We start from the raw sequence: 23,201 nt of genomic DNA, 5'->3' as shown, positions 1-23,201 counted from the left end.
GAGTACTTTTCGTAGAAGAAGAGAGAAAGAGAGAAGAAAAGGGAAAAGCGGAGAGGAAGAGAAGAGAGGCGTTGTTTGTTGTGTGTGCGAGTGTGTGGAGAGATTCCCCGACAGCAAAATCTAGAGGAAAAGCATTCTCGCCCTCCCTCCGTGCCCCACGAGCTACCACCTCCCCACACCCACAGCCCAACCCCCACCGGTGGGCCCACCTCCCCTCCCCTCTCTTCTTCTTCCTCTCCTCATCAGTCCTCACGGTCTCTCTCGCTCGCTCACGCAGTCTCTCACCACGACTCTCACGACCTCCCCCTGACCTGACCCAGAGGAGCAGGAGAGAGCATAGCACGGCCTGCACGGATCGAGCAGCGGCAGCAGGAGCTCGTCGCCTCTGCTTAAACCACCACCCCCCCCCCCCCCCCCCCCCAATATCGGTCTCTCGCCTTGTCACCTTACTTGCTTGGCTACTACTACTTCACCACGCACAGCTGGTTGGTTGGTTGGATTAGCTAGCTACTAGGATCAGTGCTTCGCTTCTCTCTCTCTTTGCGTTGCCGTCGTCGTCGCCGCTGGTGGTGGTGGTGGTTGTTGGTGAGGGAGAGATGGAAGGAGGAAGGGGGGTGACGAGGGTGCTGCTGGTGGACGACTCGCCGGTGGACAGGAGGGTGGTGCAGCTCCTCCTCAGCAGCAGCGCATGCGCCGGCTCATTCCACGGTCAGTCATCTCAGCTCATCTCATCCCCTCCTCGATTCTTCATTTCTTCTTCTCGGCAGTGTAAGCTTGGCTGCTGCTTGCTTGTTCATCTCTCTGTGTCTCCATTCGTTTTCTGGAATTCTCTCTCTCTCTCTCTCTCTCTCTGCTTCTTCTTCCATGGCTTCCAACCGCAATTCCGGGCTCGTTTTTTCCCCCATTCTCCTTTGTTATGCTTATACTCCATTGTTTTAGTTTTCATCATAAACTGATGCTTTTTTTGACCCCTGATGAGTATGCATAAGCTGTGACACAACTGCAATCTCTCCTCGACTCTGTTTTTTCTTTTTTTTTTTTTGTTCTCCCGTTCTTTGTTTTCCCTTGCCGGTGGTGTTTTTGGGTTCGTGTGCAAGAAACAGATGCACCCTGCTGCTGTTGCTGCTGCTCAAACTCTAGTCTTGAACTCTTGACTTGCGACTAATAATCTGAAAGACTGAAACTCGGCTCAATTTCGTGCAGTAATCGCCGTCGACAGCGCCAAGAAGGCCATGGAGTTCCTCGGCCTCAAGGAAGAAGGCAAGGTAAAAAAAAAAAAAAGAAAAGTCTCTGCTAATCATACCACTTAAACCAACGCCATTACCGTCCATAATCGCCGCCGATGCCCTGCTGCTGCTGCAAGCCTGCAAGAAACGAGGATCAGATCATTAACCCATGGCGACGCCATTTTTGTTTTCCTCCTCTCGCCGGCGGCGCTGCACCGCCGGCCGTACGCCGGCCGTACGGCGCGCGTGCGCGCGTGAGGGTTTCTGTTCCTCCTCGTCTCCGCCTTTTGGGAGCAAAAGGTGGCCTCTTTTCATGGGGGAGAGAGACATGCAGAGGAAGAAGAAAAAAAATACTACTAAAAAAGAGAGAAAAACTCGCCGTCTTACAGCAGCCTGACAGAGCTGTCTGGTGTCTTGATGACACCAAGCTTGGGTTAATGGGATTGGTTAATGGCATGGGTTTGATTCTTGGTGTGCCCTGTGAGCTCAACACAGGAGTGGTAGTGACACGGCTGGGTGTAATTACAGCTAACCAGGATGTGATTGGATGGCTAAATAAACTCTTTTTAATATCATGTGCAGGAGCAGGCCATCGACATGGTGCTCACCGACTACTGCATGCCTGAGATGACTGGTTATGAGCTTCTCAAAGCCATCAAGGTAAAATAAATACAAATACTGTTAATGCAGAAATTCAGACTTGCGCTGTTGCTACTACTATTTTGGTGTCCCTAGTACTAATTAGCAGTAGTAGTAATTAGTTCCAGTAATAACCTGATGTGTGATTGGCTCATGGCTTCATTGGATGTTTGCAGGCGCTGAGCCCTCTGAAGCCGATCCCAGTGATCGTCATGTCGTCGGAAAACGAGCCCCAGAGGATCAGCAGGTGAGGCAGAGAGGCTTTCATCCTTTTTCTTTCTTTTTTTCCTTCAGCATCTGTTTCTGTGCAAGTAAAAAAAAAAGGGGAGCTGTCTTAATTTGGTCCCAATACCTCTGCCTGCTGCACAATAGGAGTACACTGTACCGAGTGTACAACTGAGTAGCGAACTGTACATACGTATGGCTATATACATCCATCCATTTAAAAAGCTTCATAGATTTGTACTCCCTCTTTCGTATTTTAAGTGTAGCCATACTTTTTCATACTCAATTTTAATCATCTGTCTTATCTAAAAAAATTTTAAAAAAATTTAAAAACATAAGTCATGCATAAAGTACCATTCATGTTTTATCATCTCATAACAATAAAAATACTAATTATAACAAATTTTTAAATAAGACGAACGATCAAAGTTAGACATGAAAATTTATAGTTGCATTTAAAATATAACCGAGGGAGTGGAAGAGAAATAATAATGCTTCAGTAAATACCCCATCTTGGCCTGTTCATGTACTTGCCTTCCCATTATGATCCGCACTTTGGTCGAATGGGCGTTCGACCTCGGAGAAGATGCTGTATCAGATACAGAGATCCACGACATTTGTGTGGTTCATTGATTGCTGTCTCGTGATCTCTGATATCCTGTTAGTACTGTACTAGTACTGCTGTGATCCTGCAGTATAAGAAGATTTTTTTTCTTAAAAAAAATCTTTTTCTAAACACAGATGCATGAATGCTGGTGCTGAAGATTTCATCGTAAAGCCTCTTCAAAGCAAGGACGTACAGCGTCTCAGGAACTGCTCGCCGGCGAACACGCAGTGCTGCGACGCCGGGAGCGACGGCAAGCCGCCGCTGCTGCTGCTGCCATCGGACCACGTCGTCGTCGACGCCACCGCCGCGTCGCCGCCGCCGCCGCCGTCCCGTCGTCGGGCGCACTTCGCCGGAGTTGCCATGGCAAGTCCCCCCCTCATGCACTGCATATGCTATACTCAACCACCTGCATTGTCGTCACCTGTTGCCATCGGAGAGTTTTACAAGAAAGAGAACCATCGCCTCAATTTGCTTGCCGCTGCGTTTTCTCTTTCAGGTCCTGCACTCGTCGAGCGTCGAGCTGTCACATTACTTCCCTTTCCTCTTCAAGTTCATCCTGCTGGTGTACGCCATCCTGTGCCTGGGTGAGCTGCTGCACAGATGGTCAAACGGCTGCTTCCTCAACCTGTGGTGTGCTTGACGAATGAAGCAACCGGTGCAGTCCAAATGCAAAGGCAGGCTGCAACTGGCAAAGCTCTTTCTTGTTTGCGATAGCTTTCTGCACTGAAAGAGCAGCATGGAGAGGAGGTTAATGTTACAACAGATGATGATGATGATGATGGAAGTTTTAGGTAGATTGTTTGCTTTGAGATTCTAACCTGGAGCTTGGTTCTTCTTGGCCTTTGATTGATGAGAGGAGGGAGGAAGAACCAATCCTTGTATCCTTGTACAAAAAGCATAATGAGGCAGTATCTGATGTCCTTTTTGGTTGGGATCTTGGCTGATATGTCGATGTGACATTCAGAGAGCTTTTTCCTTGCCCTTTCCTTTCGCCGATGGCAACTCCTCACCTGTATTGTAGTTCAGATCCCATGAGAAAAGAACTACACAAGTTGACTAATGCAGCATCAGGTTCTTCTGATGGGAAAAGAAACAAAAATTGCAGATATCATAGTACACTTTCGCCTCAACGGTTGTAAACTTGTAATCCCATTCAGATAGGCGAAACTGGGCAATAGAATGTTGTTTTTCCTTTCAGTTGTCACATTTCAAGCTAATGACTTGAGATTTTTAAATGACAGCTATTTACAAGCCTAGTAATGTACAACTGTGGGTTTACATATTCACAGTATCATCTCCTTGTGGAGGCATGGGATCACCCATATTTTTGCTACTTCCACATCTTGAGTCATGAACATATTCATAGCTGTAAGTTCCTTTGATGTTCTACACTCCATCCCCTTGTGTAAGCAAAAATTCGTTCAGTATATCTTCCTTGTATGGGCCGGAATCATGCAGGACCTTAATAACATGTTTAACCTGACATTTACACCAAAAGAGAATATTTAGCTCCAACGATTAAGGCTAATGAAGGACAATGATGCATTAGTTGTTTCTTCATAGTACAATGCGAACACGGAGTGAATATTCAAATGGTGGTAAAAAAATCAGATGGGTTTAAGGGCGATGAATGGTGTACACATTGCAAAACTGGACTGCAGAACATACAAATCTGCAGAGCAGATGCATATCAGCCATCATAATCTGAGGCCATAACATTGGAACCGTTTAACAGAAAACAGGACAAGATTTCACATTTAAGGGTGCCAGATGTAGTACTAATCTGCAATGAGTTTGGCTTTTGGATGGCAGTAGTACACTACAATAACTGTAGATACTATGCAGTCAGATGGTTGGGTAATAACTGGATGCCATGCATTGCATTTAGGATTATATAAATTGCAAAAGATCCTTATCCGACATACAAAGGACTGAGCATAAAGGATGGCTTCAGATGCATAGAAGAATTAACAGCTCATAAAAAAACTTACTGAAAATATTCAAATGAAATACCTGAGCCGTCTCATGTGCAAGATAATTTCCTATAGCTGCCCCAAAACCAGGATCTAAGAAGTAGTGGCAGCTGTATGTTGTCACTGGGAGGTAACCACGCTGGATCTTGTGCTCTCCTTGAGCACCTGCCTCCACCTTACTCAGGTTCAGTTCTATAGCTGCTTCAATTGCCTGAGTAGTATGTATATTCTATAAGCAAGCCATATAATTGTTACATCGTTCATGGTACCACTCCTAAAATAGTACTCATACATATACAAAATATTTTGGAGTTCCAACTGGTACAAAAATTCAAAATCATATGTACATCGAGAAACATCAAATGTATATTGATTTAGTTATCTTCATTTGAAATGGTTTTGAAACATATTCAGGTGCTACTGCAATACATATTATAAGTTTCCATTATGAAGTTCACATTCTGTAAGCTCTGAGAGATGCACAAATTACCTGATAATAGCAAGCTTCAAAATGCAAATTGGGGAAATAAGCATCTGGCAGACAGCCCCATAAGCGGCCAAACAATGTGTCACCTCCAATAAGGTTAAGAGCCCCGGCAACATGTTTATCGTCATGTTCAGCAACAATAAGCATCACCTTGTCACCCATCTTTTCTCCCAAGCGGTGAAAGAATTCCCTTGTCAAGTATGGTCTGCCCCAGCTGAAAGCACACAAAAAATAATCCTATAAGGGAAGAATAACATAAGAAAAATATTTCTATACTAATATAAAAATATGTATCAGGCCATATAAAATGTGAAGGTGAGGGATAACATGACGATAATCCTTAAATATAAGCTTTGCGCTTGCTATCCAAGTACCAAGGAAACACATTGGCAATTACATGCATTTTACTAACTAGTTTCGATATTTTATTTCATCACTGTGATTAATTTGTGTCCTCACTGCTGAGTAGCACATATAGTGGATTTAGTGAAACTACTCCCTCCGTTTCAGATTGTAAGACTTTCTAGCATTGCTCATATTCATTTAGAAGTTAATGAATCTAGACACATATATATGCCTAGATTCATTAACATTTATATGAATGTGGACAATGCTAGAAAATCTTACATTGTGAAACGGAGGAAGTACATTATTAGTCTAGCAAAGCCATTTTAGACTAATACGATGCCCACATTATATGGTATAATTCCAATTTGCACATAGGGAATTAGTACATTTTAAAAATTACAAGGAAATGCACTGAACTGATTATCAGTTGTGTTGCGGTAGAACTTATAAAAGGTGTCCCAATGCTCGCTCTGCAAAGCAAAGAAAAATCATGATAAGTGAATGGAATATGTAAGTGCCTTCTCAAAATGTAAAGAAAAATAGCAAAGCAAAGAGGATATGCTGATGTTAACTAAAGCATATTCGATGAAGTAAAGAAAACGAATATAGTGCAGCCACAGAATCATTCATTCATAAAACGAGCACCTTTATCTCATCTCCACGAAGTCGCTTCATTTTCAAATTTTGAGCAGGAATCTGGGAATGGTAAAGAAGACAATAGTCAGTTAGTCACTTTGCAGACATATATATCTTTATTAGCAAACTTATAGACACTTTTTGGTTCCTTTTTGTATGCATGCCTGATATTCATATCAAGTAATCCAAAATAAGGCAAACCTTTTTACGTTCTTGTCTGATATTCTTCCGTTTGGGTTGCTTCAAATCCATTAAAAACTCGTCGAAACTGGGAAAAAAGAATGAACAGAAAGAGATTGGTAAATATTGATTTACTATATAGGCAGTTCAGTATGTAACCTTATAAACTTTTGGATAAACAACAACTGAAAGTAATGTCTCGTAAAGTCTAGGGTAGAAAGCAAACAATTTTAACTTGAAAATTCGCAACCCTTGCTAAGCTCAACAACATTAAACTTAAACAGGTTATTTTCTCTAAAATTATTTGCTCTCAGCAATTATTCTATTGGTATGCTTGACCAGAAAGGGAAAATTAAACAGAAATAGACAAACCCCATAGTGTGAGTTCTATCTGGTTTCATGTGACCACAAACTGGTTTCCATTATAGAAACCTGCGGGGTTTCCCATTTTCTTCTTTTTTTAAAAAAAAAAAAAGAAATGAAAGTGACAAAAGATTAGTATCAGTATATCACTAGCTTGTTCATTGCATTTTTTCCAAACAGAAAAAATGACAAGTATATCATCTCTTCACCACTACTAGGAGATGTTGGATTTCGTATTACTCCCTCCATCCCAAAATATAAGAAGTTTTAGGCTTAGACATGGATATTAAGGAAGTAGGTGGAATTAAATGGGAAAAGGTTATGATCGGTTAAGAAGATGAAGTAGGTGGAGAAATTAAATGAGAAAATGTTGTGATTGGTTCAGTCTAGAATGTAGGCGGGAAGTTGTAATATTTTGGAACAAATTTTTAATGCTAAAAGTTGCTACATTTTAGGACAGTGGGAGTACATCTGTACATTTAATGAGAACTGTAGTTGCGTAGTTGTACCCAAGCTGTGGGTGTGTTGCCACATTAGTGCTACTGCTTTCAGGTATGTCTCACCGGTCTGTCTTATGACTAAATAACTAAATGGTTGACTCTGACTTCGATCTAATATGGTCATGAAGTCCACACTGAAACATTTCTACTCAGAATTCCTAAAATTTCCATGCTAGCACCTAGCATACCTTCTGTAATCTCGATTTCTCCAGTGATACTGCATCCCGATTCTCTGCAAGAACTCACTATCCTTCAACTTGCTGAATTCACCTTCAGATGGAAATGTTATATGTAACGATGACACCTTCAGCTGAAATGCAGAAGAAAACAAAAAACCACTTGGTTCAGTACATCCAAAGATTGTCCCCCTATTTAGAATTAATATAGAAGTGCGTTGAAAACCAAAATCTCCATTAGAACACACCATGAAGAAACATAAGGTGTAATGAGGGCCATGAATTTAAATCTTTCCTTTTATTATTTTCTTATTGACTTGTTGCTTCCAAGAGGACTACAGAATTAATATAATTCAATGGCAGGAGCTTTGCTTTCTTGAATATTCATGTAAATACCAAGAATATAAAAAGACAAGTTATACCATAAGTCAATAAGGATCAACGACCAAAATAGTCAAAGAAGCAATAGCATTTTATTATAATTCTTCAATAGCAGGAAAAGTTAGTAAAACAATAATTCAAAGCAGTAACTGCAAGGATTCTAATTTCAATACCTTGGTAGTCAAACTCTTCAATTCTTTCACTAAAGCTTCAAAAACTTGATCCCTGTATGGTGTATCTCGAACTAATATTCTTTGACCAGTTACTGGAGTAAAAGGCACACAAGACTGCAACTTGGGGTAGTATTCGAGTCCATAGCTATAGTAAGCTTCTGCCCATGATTGATCAAATACAAACTCTCCCCTTGAATGGCTGTGAATTCACGTTGTTGGTGTTCAGCTGATGAAGAAATAGGGAGCAAGCAGCAAAACATGCTATGGTGTTAAATGATGTTAAACCTTTTCAGGTAAAGTGGGACAACACCAACGACAGTTTCATTCTCATCCCGTGCAACAACATGCAGAGGTAACCACCCTGTTTCCTGAAATAAGTCAAGGACATCAAGGTTTTTAAGGAGGACCAAAACATAATAAGTGTGGCACTATGCTTGTTGGTACAAAATAAAGGTTAGAGCATATAGATATTCAGAATTTTGCACTGTAAGTGCATTATTATGAAGACATAGCTTATGTATTTAAGCATCAAATCTAATCATACGGCGGTGTAAATAAATGAATACAACAGCTCCACAGTCATATCATCATAGAGAACACGTAATATAAAAATGCACACACTGAACACAGTAATGTTGAACAATCAATCTCATGTCGTGCTGTTGTAAATTAAACATGAAAAGTTTATCGTCAATACTCAACAACAATCTGCAAAATATAATAATACTTGGAATTGAGCTTGAGTGTGTGGTAAGCAAAACTGGAACGCCTGTATGATTCAGTAAGCAGAATTAACCGCTCAAAACAAATAGACATATGTATATCGATGTCCTTGTTATGCGTATACAAATGGGTAGTCGAAAAATAATGTAATGGTAAAACATCCACTGGGATTTGTTCTTATTAAGGAACCAACAAGCGATGCTTCATGCACTCACCTTCACTGCAGAACCCGATTCCTCTAAGCTTGAGAGGAATGCGTGGGTCAGAAAAGGATTAAAATTGTCAGGATCAACTGAATCAACTGCACAGGCATCCCAATCTGCTGAAGGAATGTCCATAATAGAAGAAACAACAGCAACAGAAACCTCACGTGGCTTGGTGTCTGCCTGAAACCAATGAATGATTAGGAAAAATCATGAATCAGGTGCATATGTACTTGAAACAATGTTCACCCGAGAAACACCTCTGAGGCTGACCCTGTAAGCGTATATGATTCAGCAGATGGGTTCAATTCACGTGTTCTTGTGTCTCCCTTAATCCACCCAAAAATTGCAGTAACCTTTAACTGCAATCCCGATCTTCGGAAGCCTAGATTCGAAGGCGAATGCCCCTGCAAAACGTGGATGCCATGTTTCAGAAAAGAATTCAACTCAGGAATAAAACAAGGAAGGAAATAGACTATATGAAAGTTACTGCCAGGGTAGGTGTAACTCCTATGGTCATATTACACAACATGATCTTCTCTAAATAGAAAAAAAAATTACACAATATGATCATTATAGAGCACAACTTGTTCAACGAAAAAAAAAAAAAGCTAAACACAATTGAAGCGGGTAGTGTACTAATTCATCGTTTCTCTCCTGTTGATATTAAAAAAAAAAAACACTATGTATCACTTCATCGGTATCTGTTATGCGCAAAGCTACACCATGCATATACTTCGATCTGAAACCAATTCCTATCGCCGTCCAGATCTATAATGCCTCGATAACTCGCACAGGTTGCAGTAATCTGAAAACGAGGTGCAGCGCTCAATCCCCAACAGAACCGGATCGTTGCCACAGAAAGCTCCCACCACCAAAATACATAACTCCACCATCGAAAGCGCGGAGTACTATCATCGCAATTCGCAAGCGCATGAATACGCAACAAAAAAAACACTGAAATGACACGGGCCGAATCGGATCGGGCGAGGGGGAGCGGGCACTCACGCGGCGGCGGCGAGGGTCCGGGCCGAAGATGGAGGGGGAAGGGTGCCGCGTCGCCACCGCCGGCGAGGCCATCCCCACCTTGCCTCCGGTGAGAGGGAGAGAGAGAGGCTTGGGTGAGGATCGGAGACGAGCAGTGGGTGGTGTTGCGCAACCGACTGACACCTGGGCCCCGGAGGCGCCGGAGCTCGGCGCCACAGAAGCCAAAAGGCCAACGCCGCGAGGACACGCCGCACGGCAGCCACAAGTCAGGAAACGCCGCAGAAACCGCTGCCACGTGGCATGCTCCTCAACGACGAACCGTTGCTGCCTCGTTTATCATCTCTTCGGCTGGGTTTCCTTTCAACGAATTGGGAAACTTCCCCTCTCGCACAGAATAATAAAATTAATTAAAAAAAATCCATGAAATATTATCGACAAACACCCCGATCCAAGACCCAAATCGAAGAAATGCCAGTGACAAATTAGATCTCCATAATATCACAGTACAAGCGATTTTTGTCTAGAGATATTACCCGTCCATCCCATGCTATTAAATGCACTGTTCATTCTATAGCACTTAGTGGAGGGATGCTAACATAGTGGAGGGATGCTAACAGATCCCTAACAACGATAGTATTCTAGGATAAAGTCACTAGTACGATAATATTTCATGGAACTTATATTTGTCGATGACATTCAATGGTTTTTTCTTTTTATTCTCTTAATTAAATGTTAATAAAATATTGAAAATGATTAAAATATTTTTTTAATAAATGTTGAAAGAAATTAAAAATATACCGTTTAACCGTTTAGAAAACATGTATATGAAAAAGGAAGAGGAGAAGTTAAGAAAGTATAGAAAAGAACTCTTCCTTCACCTTGATTCCTTTGTGATTTTTAACTTCAGGCTGAGAAGTGAGAAGCTTATGCCCTGCGTTTAGTAGCACAAAGCCATACACAGTGCAATCACAAATCTATGCTGTCAACAGTAGCACATTGCACTCGTTGCCGATTCGTATGGTTACAGAATTGAATTGGCTTTCTGTTTTAGATAAACAACTTGAGCATTTTACAAATGGTTACGTTCAATTTCAACGTAAATAAACTATTGCATGTTACATTCAATTTCAAAGTAAATAAACTATGACATGCCACAAAGCGTAATGCTCCATTTGGCGGTACAGTACACACTTCCACAGGTTCACCGGCGACGGAATTTAGGACGAACAGAGAACACACCAGGCCGCAGCTCATCAAATCGGTACCCATTTTCAATGAGGAAGCCCCTGACTGCAACAGGTAGTGAGGCCTGCCCTTTGCTGTGCTTGCCAATCCCTGCAAAGTGCAAACAGAAATCAAGAGATTATATTGCATTCATCCACATCCCCTAAATGAAAAAAAAATCCCCTAAACAAAAAATTGGCAGTTCATAATTCCGAACACAGTTGCAACAACATATTAGCGAAAAAGAGAACCAAAGGACTCATATCCTACGGACAAACGATATATTACCTGTGATCACCTCTAAGATAGCCTGTATGGGACGAACAAACACCACCTTCCCTGGGCCGGGCTCAATGCTTGGACCAGACACTCTGGGTTCAGACCTAGCTACTTCATCAGATGAAGCTGCATTATTCCCTGGTGGCTGGAATTCTATCCTGTGAAGATGCCGTTCCAGTACTTCCACAGCCTCTGATGCATGTAGACCATGCATGTCTAGCTTCCAAATGCTATTATTGCTGTTCCTGAGGCGAAATATTTCTTTTGCTGCCTTCTTGTTCAGCTCTTCAGCAGCGGATCGCTCTTCTTGAGCTCTGAGGGAAAGTTCCTTGGCAGCAGCATGGTCACCTCTCAAGAAAGCATTACTCGCAGCCTGAGAATGCTTCGTGGCAGCCCTATTGACCAAAAAGAAATAAAAGGTCTCATTTTTTTTTACCCAAAAAGGACTTGGTTCAGTTGTCCTCACAAAAATGAGGTGCGTGAACAACAGCTATAAAAATACAGCAAACAGATTTCACGTATCCCCCATTCTTTCAATATCAATATGGCCTTTTTGTTCAACTGAATGGTCCATCGTTTAAGTTGAAACATGTTTGTACAATTTTCAGCAGCAATTCATGGTTCACAATTCTTCTGCAGTGTTACTGTTATCGGCATCGACAACAATAATCAGAATCATGCAACTAAGAAACTAGTTGTGCAACAAAATATGATCTTAACACATGCAAAGTCCACACTGAACCGACCTTTTGACACAACATGAGCTTGGGTTCTATTTACTATAAGAAAATAGTTTCAAACTTTCACCATGTTATAACATAACACAGTGAATAAAAGAAGTCCCAATATGCGTCTGCTATACAAAATCCTCCAGTCAAATATTATGCTAATATCAGAGAATTCGAGAACCTAACATAAAAGATGATTGCAAGTATTACCTCATAATCTTCAATGCATCTTTCCTGTGGTTAAAGTAATCGTCATCGAGCTCTTCCACTTCCGGTTCTATGGGTACAGACGACATATTCATTGGCAGAGGCAACAACTGCGAGTCATTTACAAGATTATTTTCTGCTGTACCATTTCCTGATGGTAAACCATGTGTTTTATTAATCTCAGAAGAAAGCTGATCAGGTAGTCCATCCTCCCTTATTGGAAAACAAGGAGACGCCATAGCTTTCAACAAAGCAGATGCTTCACCAACATCATTGTTCACAGAGGCCAGTACATCCTCAATTAAATTACTGTCGGCCCAACTATGAGCACCCCTCAGCAGCTCAATTTTATTTTCAGATGCAGATTTTAGACCACAGTTTGCATTCTCCCTGTGACAAGTGAAATGCTTATTTCCGTTTTCATTACCATCAGCTGCACAATCAACAGAAGGACGAAGCACTGATGCAAAAGGCTTTGCTTTTGGCCTACTGTTTTCCGCAACTGAGCTACTAGCAGCACTGGGGGCTATATAATCTGAGAGAGCTGGAAATGAATTGACATCGGTGTCATCCCCTCTTCCATCTTTGCTGCGCCACCTGCGATCAAAAGCAGCCCACCCAGAATTGGGTATCTTCTGCCTATACATATTTACAGTCGGCACAGCCTTCTTAAAGAAGTCTTATTATCAGACTGAAATAAATAAGCCCCCAACTCTTGCTGAAGGGACGCCCCTCCCTTTGCTTTAATTGATTCAATCAGCAAATCGAGAAATCCACCAATGCTGTCCCATAATGTGCGCAAAAAGGCCAATCAATCAAATACAAGCGTATCGTTAAGAAGACACCTAAAATCAATAATAAAACATGAAATACAAAAACTGTTCCTTGCACTTGAAGTTATTTTTGGTGCTTAGCTGCTGCTAATGTTTGTTTCCGGCATTGTAATGAATAAGATTTATACTTTTGTCATGTTATACGCAGCTACTGATTACTAACATAACTTATTTCTTTGTTCACAACAATTGATGACACAGAATTCGCTCTTCTAGCGATGCCCCTTCACCTCATCCCCAATATATACCCGTTCCCATCTATGATCTATCTAACCCAAGAAGCACCATCAACACCCCCCCCCCCCCCCCCCAACACACACACACACACACACACACACACACACACACACACACACATAGCACAGCGCTGCACAGCGTCCAACCTCCTCTCTCGATTTGGCGTACCTTCGGCGACGGCGGCTGCTACTATTTGTCGGCGTTGACCCCCCACAGCTCCCGGAACCACGGCGTGGAAGGGGGCAGATCGGACGTGCGGGAGGACGAGGGTGCTGCGCCGGCGGTTCCCCTGAAATCCATCAACTGCTCACGGTTCACGGCGGATTCCGGTGAGCGAGAAATACTTTCTTCGCGCGGTTCGTGGAGGGGATTTTGCTTTCGCTGGGGCGGCGCTGGGCGAGGGGGAAGAGGAGGCGGCCGTCGTTAGATATGGACGAGAACGGTTAGGTTAATTAGGTGGCTTGGCTGGCTGACTCCGATTCGGGTGGACCACGCGTGCTGCGCTCCCGCGTTCTTCCCGTGGCGGAGTGACTCGGTGTCCGTTTCGTCCACGGGTTCGTGCAACTCTGAACTCCATCCGTCTTTAAAAAAAAAAAAAAACCAACCTAATCATGGACTATATAATGCCCCATTCCTAACTAGAGCCTTGTTTGGAAGAGCTTTCAGCTGCTACAGCTTCTTTCAGAATCAGAAGCTCCTCTAAATAGCACAGTTTTTATCTAAATTCTGAAGCTCCCCCAAACAGATCCTAGGTTTGGTCTTTTTTAGGATGGATAGAGTAACCTGTAAGAGCAGGTACAATAATCTTACTCAGCATGCTCTAAAAGTCTCCACATCATCCAATTCCTATGTGAAGGGAAGAAGGGAAGAGAAACGAAGAAACAGGAAAAAAAAAGCGAGCGACACATCTACCGCCAGGCGATAGCACAACTCCACATGTGTTGTGGGCCCCACCACCACCCCGTGAAATCCCATGGAATTTCCCTCTTCTGCAGCCTCCTTCGTCAAACTTCAGTTCACCAAATCGCATTTGCCGACCTTGCTTCTCTTCCGCCACGCCGGTCGCCCTCCTCTCTCCCCCCCCCCCCTCTCCCGACGCTGCGGAAACGCCGACGTGCCCTCATATCTCTATCCCCGCCTGCGAGCCATCGTAAGAGCATCTCCAACAGTCTCTCTATTAGCCTCTCCAAGTTAAATTTTGGCCATTCAAACACAAAAAAGAGCTCCAACACACTGGCCAACCGAATGGCCAAGCCATCCGGCTGGCCAAACTCGTGCGCCGGCTGGCCAACTTTGGCCAGGCAAAAGCACCTCGCCAAATGGTGGGCCCCACATGGATTCTCTTCCCCACGTCAATAATCCCCTCCTCTCTCGTGCTCCAGCGCCCACACCAACCCAGCGCCACTGTCGGAGCCAACCTGCCAAGTCGCCGCCACCACGTTCCCCAACCCAAAGTTCGAGCTCCGCCACCGCCGTCGCCGCCGCCATTCGCTCCGGCAACGAGCGACGATGACGACGCGTGGAAGAAGCCCGCGCCGCTGGAGCCAGTCCGCCGAGTCGCGGGCTCCCTTCGCCGCCTCTCCACGCCGCCAGTTCGCCGCCTCTCCGCTGGGTCGCCGCCTCTCCTCACCGCCTCTTCGCGCCACCGGTTTGCCACCTCTCCGTGCCGCCGTTTCGCCGCCTCTCCGCGCCGTCGGAGCCCGCCAGCTGGGTCGCTGCCTCCACGCTAGGTCGCCGCCTCTCCGCGTCGCTGGTTTGCCGCCTCTCCGCGCCGCCGGTTTGCCGCCTCTCTGCCGAGTCACGGGCTCCCTCCGCCGCCTCTCCACGCCGCCGGTTCGCCGCCTCTCCGCGCCGCCACCGACCGAATCGCCTGAAATACTATTGCCATGTGAGACTGACATACTGGTCCCACCGTTAGTTTGGAGAGTATAATGGAGAGACTTGCAGTGCAAACTACACTTTACTCTCCAAATGGGTTGGAGGGCTGGCCAAATGAGTAAATAAAGAGGCAAATTTAGCAAGACTGTTGGAGATGCTCTAATATAATATCAAACAAGAGCCACGATATTTAGGGCATACTCCCTCCCTTTCACTTTCAGAATATAATTCATTTGAACTTTAGTTACAACTTTAAGTTTATTAATCAACTTTATAGAAAGAAATAGTAATATTTTCAACCCAAGATAAATATATATTATGAGAATATATTCAATTATAGATTTAATGAAATTGATTTGGTATTGTAAATATACTTATATTTATCTACAAACATGTATAATATTAACTTTACGTATGCTCTAAAATTGAAGAGATCAAACTTGTCGAGTCAGAATGCACTTAAGCCAGGAGTCCGCAAACATATTTGCGACTCTTAATTATTCCCTTGTACGTATCGGAGATCAAGGTACCGAAGCGCATGAACAAAGAAAAAGCAGATGAACGTACGCAAACTCATCACTAAGAGAGCAACCACAAAAGGAACCATAATAACAATGGATGGTTAGAAAGCACAACATTACTTATTTGATAGTAGTTTGTTTATGTACAGATGGCTTCCACAATGGAGAGAAAGGTAGCAAATGCTGCAAGATCAACACATCCACCACCATCACTCACAGGTTTGTTGCTAAAAATAACAATTACTGAATAATAATTGCATTAATGCATCCAAATTACTTGGAATCACAATAGCAGGCAATCAGGAATCCTAATGATACTATATATACATATGCAAATCCTATTTACTCCTAAGCAACGGGGAGAGGGCCGAAGCGTCATCAATCTTGGTGTTCAGGACTTCTTACCTAAATCTGGGCACCAGACATGAACGCCAAGGCTCCTACCAAAACACAAAACAATTTGGAACGGCATGCATTTGCCAGAATGCCTCTTCCAGGCGGTCTTGCCAGTCTTGGGAACTTCCTGGCACTTGCAGTTCAAATACCACCACAATTCAAGACAAAAGGGCGTTGCGTCTTCAGCACAGGAAGCAGTAATGAAGAAACATTGGAATTTCCTCCAATGATCATATCAGAATTAGGGCAAAGTCAATGGTTAGCAGTCCCTGTTAGTAACTGAGGCATGATTGTCCAGGTCGACGGATTCATGTGATGAGTTCATACTGCTCAATTTGATGGTGTCACCTATGACTGGCAGCTTAGACTTTGGAGCGAGCAGCTTGGCCTCCTCGTAGGAGTAAATATAAATCCGTTTCACCATGCTACAAAATTCACTGCAACAACATGCATTACCATCAGATTAGAACTTTGATGCCAAAAACTTGCATCAAATATACAAATGTGAAGAGGTAAAGATTCTTACTCCCAAGGATCATCCCCGACAAGCATCATGTCATCCTCATCATCGGTGTAAACAACTTGCCATCTCTTCAGGGTGGGACACAAGTCCCCCTGTATATCAAACATCTCCTCCAACTTGCTGCGAAGATCACCATAACCATTTAGTTTTGTCAAGTCCACAGCCCTCCCAACTGCCATACCTTGCATAATTACCTGCACAAGGAAAAGTAATTAAGTTCTTTGTATGCTTCAGCATCTTGAAAATGGAAATAACGTGACAAACTCTCACCTTTGTGCAGCTCCTCACTTGACGACTTTGGGACTCAAGAGGAGAACGTTCACTGCTTGTTCCAGGGGCATCGGATTTATTGCCATTAGATGGCTGTGAGATCTGATCAGAGTCCACATCTACAGAGAGAACAGTTTGATCATAACCGACACCTGAAACAGTAGCTGCAGGCAGGGCTTCTTCTACAGCTGAGCTTATTTCAATTCCAAATAATCTGCAACCCACAGTAGTTGGTTCTTGCTTTCTTTCAACTCTTGCTTTGTTAGTGCTAGCAGAAAAAGAATCAGTTTTTGAATCCCTCATTGACCAGTAGAACTGATTGCTTAGTATGGATGGCTCGTTCTTTGAATTGAATTCAACATGTGATGATGCTGAGAAGATTGATGCAGGAATTGAAGGAAATATCTCTCGAGCCCGTTGTGGTTCCGAAAATGAGAGAGTTTGGGCTGCTTCAGATGGGGGTTTCCATAGTCCTGATGTAAGTCGCACCAGCATTGAAATGTTAAGCTGGATAATACACTACTTCCTCCGTTTCACAATATAAGACTTTCTAGCATTGCCCACATTCATATAGATGCTAATGAATCTAGACATTATTATATATATAAATTCATTAGCATCTATATGAATGTGAACAATGCTAGAAAGTCTTACATTGTGAAACGGAGGGAGTAAGTTATATAAAAGTTTATGTGCACCAACTATGACCTGAGCCTTGTAATCAAGAATCAGAACCATAATTGTCACAGGTGTTCAGGACTTCATTCTTACCGAAACTTGGAGGAAGTTCCACAACCACAGAAGGTGAAGCTGGAGGCCTTGCACGCTTATTCCTCAATGGAGGCTGAGGTGGTTGTGGATTACTCGCATCCAATGGTTCCAGTTCCCATGGTGAAACTCTATCTGGACGGACAATAGCCGAAGGTTCATCCCATTGGACCTACGAATAATTACAGGACAGAATCAGATCTGGAACAACCAAGAGACCAAGACATAAGTGGACAAAAAACATCTCAAAAAAGTATCTTCCAATTTAACCATCAAAATTCAAAACTAAAATATGAATTACCTTCAGAGATTTCCAGTCAGAATCTGCCCATGGAGATTTTGACATTGCTGGCACACTCCCAATACCAATAATTGTTCCACTAAACCTGTGAAACAGAAATGTTTATGATATGCACCGTAAACTACAGGAGTAAAGCTAGCATAATTATGCAGAAAGAAACTCAAGATTGTACCTTCTTTCAGGAGCTTCATCACCTTCAAATCTCATCTTAAACCTCATTCCAACAGACAAGTTCTGCTTCTTAGCTTCAAGGTACTTGTTAACGCTCACAACAAACTCAGACCGGCTTGTTCTGGGAACATAATAGATGTACATTAAGTTTAGTCTGCAAGATAATGTAAACTTGCACATCATAATGCTAATTAGGATAACCCAAGTATTACTCCACTTTATCAAAAACAATGCATGACTGGATGGGTAAATCATCATACATAAGTTTATTTTTATAATGATCATACACTCAGCAGAGTAAACAATATTCCAATAATGCCATATTTCAGTAATTCAGTTTTATATAGGTCTAAACGTCAACCATTACTATTAAAATTTGCACCATAACTCAATACAATAAAGAACCAGAAACAAAGGGCATAACCAAAATGAGAATTTATTGAACCTGGGTTTGTAGAAAACAGAAAAGAGGGTTCCAGTGGAGATAGCATGGGAAGCTGTTGCAAGGACTCCAAGATGCATGCTGTGGCTTGATATGACAGATGATGGCATGTTATTTACTTGTCTCATAAGTCTCCTTACTCCAACCCGTAGCTCACCACTTTCGCCCCTGAAAGTTATTCAACGATATTTAGCGGAAGAAACCAGTAATAACTGTAGACTAGATTCATCCGCAACTAAATTGAGTCATGAGATAGATGCAAGTGCACCTAATGCCTTCAAGTTACATGCTTAGTATTGTGTACCTCAGGAAGATAAATGCATCGCCAGCAACCAATCTTTTTGAGCTAACAAAGACACTCCAACCGGTTGTAAGCAGATGCCTCCTAGGTTGTCCTGTAAAAAAAATGGAAAGATATGAGATTGCGATCCTGAAAGTGATATACAGCTTATATATTCCACATGCTACTACACAATGGTGAGCATGTGTGGCTGAGAAATAAAGTGTTACACCAAAATAATAAGGACAACATAGTGCCAACAAGATTGGAAGAATCATGCCAAATGATGAGATTTTTTTTAGACCACACATGGCTGGCCCTGCTTTTATTGAAAGCATAACAGAACACCCGAATGATAAGATTCAAGCTAACCACGAAAGATGTGACGGAAATGCCACTCAGTTCCATGGAGATCTTTGGCAACCAGTTCTTGACATGGTGGATTCTGAGACATGTCCTGCAAAGCAACCACACTATTCAATAATATCATAAACTGGTACTGCTACATACGAGAACTCAAGAAGATATTTGACACTTGGATATAACAATCTTAACAACCTGTGGAGGCATAATATGCTTTTAATACTAACCAGCTGAGGAAGGCATTCTTCAGCATGCCTCCTAAGAACAGAGAAACCGCCATGTGTGCTTGTATCTGAAGCTGTTAATGTCTTGCAAAAGGAATGAGCTGTGCATTTCTCAAGATCTTGAAGCTCAGGATCCAGACTGGTGAGTTCACTTTGCTGAACAAGCAAATGCAAGCAAACAAATCAATCAATGTGAATGACAAAAGGACATGATTTATAACCATTAAAGGCTGCTACAATAAGAAAGTAGAAATACTACAGTAGCAATATAGCATGCATTGCAAAAGCAATATATATCCCCCCTTACATATTGGCAGGGGGGTAGAGAATATACTCACATCAGCTTCTGGTTGCAGCATAATTTGAGCATAAACTTCATCTGAATCAGCCTCCGCCTGCATTGCAGAACTCAACCGGTAAGCATTGAATAATATTTCGAGCTACAGTAACCGGACTGGCGATTTCCAGCACACTCACATGGGAGGTTACACCAGACAGATTAAAGAAACACTGACCCGGAGTTCTACGTTGACCACGCTGCATAGGATCTTGGATGGTAGATTGAACATCGGCAGGTACTGGTCAAGCTGCTGGTTTGTAGACGCCTCAAGCTATAGAACAAACCGTGATCAGTTTGAGCCTTTGAGATGAAAAAAAAAACGTAAACTAAGTAAAAAAAAAGTTTAATCGATGAGATTTGGCATGAAGAACTCGTAGATCAAGCCGATCGGTGAGCACCTGTTCCATATGACCCTGGGGAAAGTAGTAGACGCGCTCGCCGCGCTTCGGGACCGTGACCAACGGACCAGCACAAGCATGCCATAGCTCCCGGAATAGTGCATCGCTGCAGGTTCCTACACAGAAGCAATTGAATCGCAAAACAAAATTGAGTCATCAGAACAAGAAAGACGAATTGAGAAAACAAGTTTGATAAATTATGAGAAATCCTAAACATAGTTGAAGCGCACAAAGATCCACTAAACCGACACAGTTTATCATCAGCAGAGAAGCGCCAATTCATCAGCTAAACTAGCCAAAAAAAATGCATCACCTACAAACTAAACTGAAACAATCGAACAAAATTAGCAGCGAAAACATCAATCGGCTTTTCCTATTTGACGGATCACAATTCAGAAGCATCGAATTACGGAACTAAATAAACAAAAAAAAATATCACACAAACATCATAAATCGTGGGAACAAAGAGTTTACCCATATCAGCAAGGGTGACAACAACTACTCATCAAGCAAAAAAAGAAGGGAACGGATTGCCTAATTTTTCTCGTTTTGGTTCGGTGACATCGGCTCAAAATTAGAGGGAAATTTCGGCACCTTTTCAACACACAAGCCAGTCAACTACTCAAGTCCACTCAAATCAACTATTGTCTCGGTCTCAAACGAACCAAACTTTTCCACGCCAAAGCACCGCCAAAAATTTCAACCAGGCCACAGCCCGGCGGCTACCGGAAAAAAGGGGGGCAAGAAAAAACTCCACCGGGAAATGCGGCGATGGGTGGGAGAGGCACGAACTCGAACCTGAGCCACCTGGATTCGCCGCCATCTCCATCGCGGCGGCCATGCCTCCTCCTCCTCCTCCTCGACTCCTCCCAAAAGCACCACCCGCCGGGAACCAACGGACAGGGACGCCACGCGCGAGCCACGATCTGTACTACCGCTGCTAGCTCAGCTCAGCTCCATCTCCATATCTCCATGGATCTAACCGCACCCCGCCCTGTATCGGCCGCGGCGCCTCCAACAACCACGGAATTCCCGCAGGTGGATCCCGCCGGAGAAGGGCGGCGTGGCCGGATCCGGGAGGTCGCGGTTGGCGCGGGAGCTGCGTGAGGTTGAGGTTGAGGTTGCGGATGGTCGCAGGCTTTGGCTGCAGAGGAGGGGGGGGGGGGGAGACTAGTGGTGGCGGTGGTGGTAGGAGGAGGAGGTAGCCGCCCTGGTCTCTTGGGCTTTGAGGCTTTTGGACAGCGAGCGGCGGTCGCGGTCGCGGTCGCAGGAGGGGAGCTGCACGAGGCACAGGAGGCAAGGCAGGCCGCGCCCAGTGGAGGTGGGAGAGAGAGAGAGAGAGAGAGAGAGAGACGGGTCGCGGTGGATGCTCGCAGAGTCGCAGTATGCCCAGCCCGGCTGGTTGGTTGGTTTGTGCGCTTCGCTTCGCGTCGCGCGGGTGGAGGAGTAGTAGTGGAGGAGTAATAATGGGGCACCCATCGTCGCATGGGACGGACGAGCAGCGTCGTCGCCGTACTGCGGCGCGAATCTTTTTTCCTGCGTTGCGTTGCCGTGGAGCGCGCGGCGTGGTGTTGTCACCGTCGCCCGCGGGCCAAAGCGGCCGGGGGGATCCGACATGTCTCGTCTCGTCTCGTCGGGGGATCTTCTGCGCCGCGACGTCCGACCGCGTCTGGCCACCACTACTACTCCCCCACCCCCCACATGCACATGGCATCTCCTCTCCTTCTCCTTCTCCTCCCGTTGCGGCTTTTCTCGCTGCCGCCCGTAGTACGGACGCACACTGGAGTACTAGTACTCCTATACGTGGCCCGTGAACCGGCGGTGCGACCGACGCATCGACCCGTTCCGTACCGTACTCTCGTCGCCAGCGAGTCACGGCTGACGCTGGCTGGCAGGTGGGGCCCATGGAGGGTAGGGTTGGATTGGATGCGTCGCGAGGGCAGTAGCATGTCCCTCACCGACCCGGCATGCAACCGCACCCACCACAAAAGCCAGCCACTGTCGCGCCGAGCAAAGCAAACCTACGCACACACGCCTCTCTCTCTCTCTCTCGGCTCTCGCTTTCTCCCCCCTCGCCTGCGACGCGGGGGGCCCGCGCTGTCATAGGCACGGGCCGCTCGTGCGTGCGTGTGGTCCGGTCGCTCGCGTGGGCGAAACACGAAACAGCTAGCAGCAGCAACCATGTGGCCAACATGGTGATGTGAACGAGGGGCCAGCGAGTCCAACGGCGCAGCTGGACCGGTGCCCCCCGGCGCCGTAGCACTGGCTGGGTTTACAAAACCGTGGTACGATAATCCTCCCAATTTTTTTTATATTATATCAACGTATACCTCACGATAATCACATAATTTTTATTGTAACCGTCAAATTATTAGGTGACGATAATCTTATCCCAAACGATTTGATAAATCTAATATCAAATAAATAAAGTGGGTGAGGCTTCGAACTCAAATCAACTAGCCTATTATCTCGTGGAGCTAGCCGGTAAACTACTCGGTGTTTCTAAAAAGGGTTTCGGTGAATCTGATATTAACCCGTGGTGGCTTTCGTTTTCATTCGTGCGAGCGTGCATGGTGGAGGATGGACGGGAGAATGGGAGCTGGAGTAGGTAGAGACGATGGTTTTTTGTGTTGACGATTTTTGTTTTGGTGCATGCCCTGTGCTGGTTAATGCTGCAGTAATGCTTTCTGCTACTACCTAATGGTGTGGACTGCACCAAGTTGCAGCACGGGAGTTGAATTGATAATGCGGTCGTTCGGAAAGTGCTACGCAGTTCATGGTCTTTTTGACCTGGTACTCCTTAAAACCAAAGAAAAAAAATTGCATCCGTAGCATGGCGTCATACACCACAAGATTGACGAAATAGTAGTGTTCTTATACTCATCAGGGTTATAAAGAACTTGTGCAGTTGTGCGTGCATAATTTCATCTATTGGATTTTACTCTTATAATATATAGGATTATGCTCGTTCAAGTGTGAAGTAAGTACAAA

At 44.1% G+C, this 23,201-nt stretch overlaps 4 protein-coding genes and 1 long non-coding RNA gene across 7 annotated transcripts; 1 reads left to right on the top strand and 4 right to left on the bottom strand.

The window, feature by feature from the left end:
- Positions 1-569: 569 nt before the first annotated feature.
- Positions 570-3,485, top strand: LOC127770508 (two-component response regulator ORR1). Its single transcript, XM_052296247.1, has 6 exons — positions 570-708; positions 1,204-1,265; positions 1,809-1,886; positions 2,042-2,112; positions 2,832-3,060; positions 3,194-3,485. The coding sequence occupies exons 1-6, from the start codon at positions 597-599 to the stop codon at positions 3,335-3,337; spliced, it is 696 nt and encodes a 231-aa protein (XP_052152207.1). The 5' UTR covers positions 570-596; the 3' UTR covers positions 3,338-3,485.
- On the bottom strand, positions 702-3,008 carry LOC127770509 (uncharacterized). Its single transcript, XR_008017008.1, has 4 exons — positions 2,891-3,008; positions 2,598-2,779; positions 2,001-2,168; positions 702-1,364 (listed from the first exon to the last, which is right to left on the bottom strand). It is a non-coding gene; the product is annotated as an uncharacterized LOC127770509 (long non-coding RNA).
- Positions 3,486-3,823: 338 nt separating the features above from the next.
- On the bottom strand, positions 3,824-10,084 carry LOC127770506 (uncharacterized). 2 transcript variants are annotated; one of them, XM_052296245.1, is made up of 12 exons: positions 9,849-10,084; positions 9,101-9,247; positions 8,853-9,023; positions 8,200-8,282; positions 7,915-8,113; positions 7,373-7,494; positions 6,343-6,409; positions 6,151-6,201; positions 5,923-5,975; positions 5,161-5,371; positions 4,711-4,881; positions 3,824-4,176 (listed from the first exon to the last, which is right to left on the bottom strand). In XM_052296245.1, the coding sequence occupies exons 1-12, from the start codon at positions 9,918-9,920 to the stop codon at positions 4,084-4,086; spliced, it is 1,440 nt and encodes a 479-aa protein (XP_052152205.1). In that variant the 5' UTR covers positions 9,921-10,084; the 3' UTR covers positions 3,824-4,083. The 2 variants fall into 2 exon arrangements, with proteins under 2 accessions (XP_052152205.1, XP_052152206.1); XM_052296246.1 differs by lacking the exon at positions 9,849-10,084 and having other exon boundaries at positions 8,853-9,019; positions 9,101-9,231.
- Positions 10,085-10,845: 761 nt separating this feature from the next.
- Positions 10,846-14,361, bottom strand: LOC127769344 (polyadenylate-binding protein-interacting protein 7). Of its 2 annotated transcripts, none has more exons than XM_052294895.1 (4): positions 13,504-14,361; positions 12,269-13,110; positions 11,340-11,725; positions 10,846-11,162 (listed from the first exon to the last, which is right to left on the bottom strand). In XM_052294895.1, the coding sequence occupies exons 2-4, from the start codon at positions 12,910-12,912 to the stop codon at positions 11,029-11,031; spliced, it is 1,164 nt and encodes a 387-aa protein (XP_052150855.1). In that variant the 5' UTR covers positions 12,913-13,110; positions 13,504-14,361; the 3' UTR covers positions 10,846-11,028. The 2 variants fall into 2 exon arrangements, with proteins under 2 accessions (XP_052150855.1, XP_052150854.1); XM_052294894.1 differs by having other exon boundaries at positions 12,269-13,047.
- A 1,471-nt stretch (positions 14,362-15,832) lies between these two features.
- Positions 15,833-21,642, bottom strand: LOC127769342 (auxin response factor 9). The gene is made up of 14 exons (XM_052294892.1): positions 21,009-21,642; positions 20,211-20,326; positions 19,988-20,083; positions 19,811-19,867; positions 19,476-19,628; positions 19,258-19,342; positions 18,910-19,000; positions 18,609-18,773; positions 18,165-18,284; positions 17,993-18,077; positions 17,695-17,863; positions 16,924-17,396; positions 16,657-16,847; positions 15,833-16,567 (listed from the first exon to the last, which is right to left on the bottom strand). Exons 1-14 carry the CDS (start codon positions 21,049-21,051, stop codon positions 16,390-16,392), a joined length of 2,022 nt encoding a protein of 673 aa, XP_052150852.1. The 5' UTR covers positions 21,052-21,642; the 3' UTR covers positions 15,833-16,389.
- Between the last annotated feature and the right edge of the window lie 1,559 nt (positions 21,643-23,201).

Source organism: Oryza glaberrima, chromosome 4 (genome assembly GCF_000147395.1).
Source record: "Oryza glaberrima chromosome 4, OglaRS2, whole genome shotgun sequence".
NCBI lineage: Eukaryota > Viridiplantae > Streptophyta > Magnoliopsida > Poales > Poaceae > Oryza > Oryza glaberrima.
The sequence above is the reverse complement of the archived record's forward strand: the minus strand, read 5'-3'. Positions and strand labels throughout refer to the sequence as shown.

What these genes read in the sequence shown, in the direction of transcription:
- LOC127770506 (XM_052296245.1), bottom strand. Translation starts at nt 9,920, where the DNA reads ATGGCCTCGCCGGCGGTGGCGACGCGGCACCCTTCCCCCTCCATCTTC. An exon ending in GTCCCACTTTACCTGAAAAG is followed by an intron (nt 8,114 to 8,199) that starts GTTTAACATCAT and finishes GTGAATTCACAG; the next exon opens with CCATTCAAGGGGAGAGTTTG. An exon ending in AGAAATCGAGATTACAGAAG is followed by an intron (nt 6,410 to 7,372) that starts GTATGCTAGGTG and finishes CTTTTTTCCCAG; the next exon opens with TTTCGACGAGTTTTTAATGG.
- LOC127769344 (XM_052294895.1), bottom strand. Translation starts at nt 12,912, where the DNA reads ATGTATAGGCAGAAGATACCCAATTCTGGGTGGGCTGCTTTTGATCGC. An exon ending in GATGCATTGAAGATTATGAG is followed by an intron (nt 11,726 to 12,268) that starts GTAATACTTGCA and finishes TTTGGTCAATAG; the next exon opens with GGCTGCCACGAAGCATTCTC. An exon ending in TATCTTAGAGGTGATCACAG is followed by an intron (nt 11,163 to 11,339) that starts GTAATATATCGT and finishes TGCACTTTGCAG; the next exon opens with GGATTGGCAAGCACAGCAAA.
- LOC127770508 (XM_052296247.1), top strand. Translation starts at nt 597, where the DNA reads ATGGAAGGAGGAAGGGGGGTGACGAGGGTGCTGCTGGTGGACGACTCG. An exon ending in GCCTCAAGGAAGAAGGCAAG is followed by an intron (nt 1,266 to 1,808) that starts GTAAAAAAAAAA and finishes TATCATGTGCAG; the next exon opens with GAGCAGGCCATCGACATGGT. An exon ending in ACTTCGCCGGAGTTGCCATG is followed by an intron (nt 3,061 to 3,193) that starts GCAAGTCCCCCC and finishes TTTCTCTTTCAG; the next exon opens with GTCCTGCACTCGTCGAGCGT.
- LOC127769342 (XM_052294892.1), bottom strand. Translation starts at nt 21,051, where the DNA reads ATGGCCGCCGCGATGGAGATGGCGGCGAATCCAGGTGGCTCAG. An exon ending in AAGAATGCCTTCCTCAGCTG is followed by an intron (nt 19,343 to 19,475) that starts GTTAGTATTAAA and finishes GTTGCTTTGCAG; the next exon opens with GACATGTCTCAGAATCCACC. An exon ending in TTTCCGTCACATCTTTCGTG is followed by an intron (nt 19,001 to 19,257) that starts GTTAGCTTGAAT and finishes TTTTTTTTACAG; the next exon opens with GACAACCTAGGAGGCATCTG.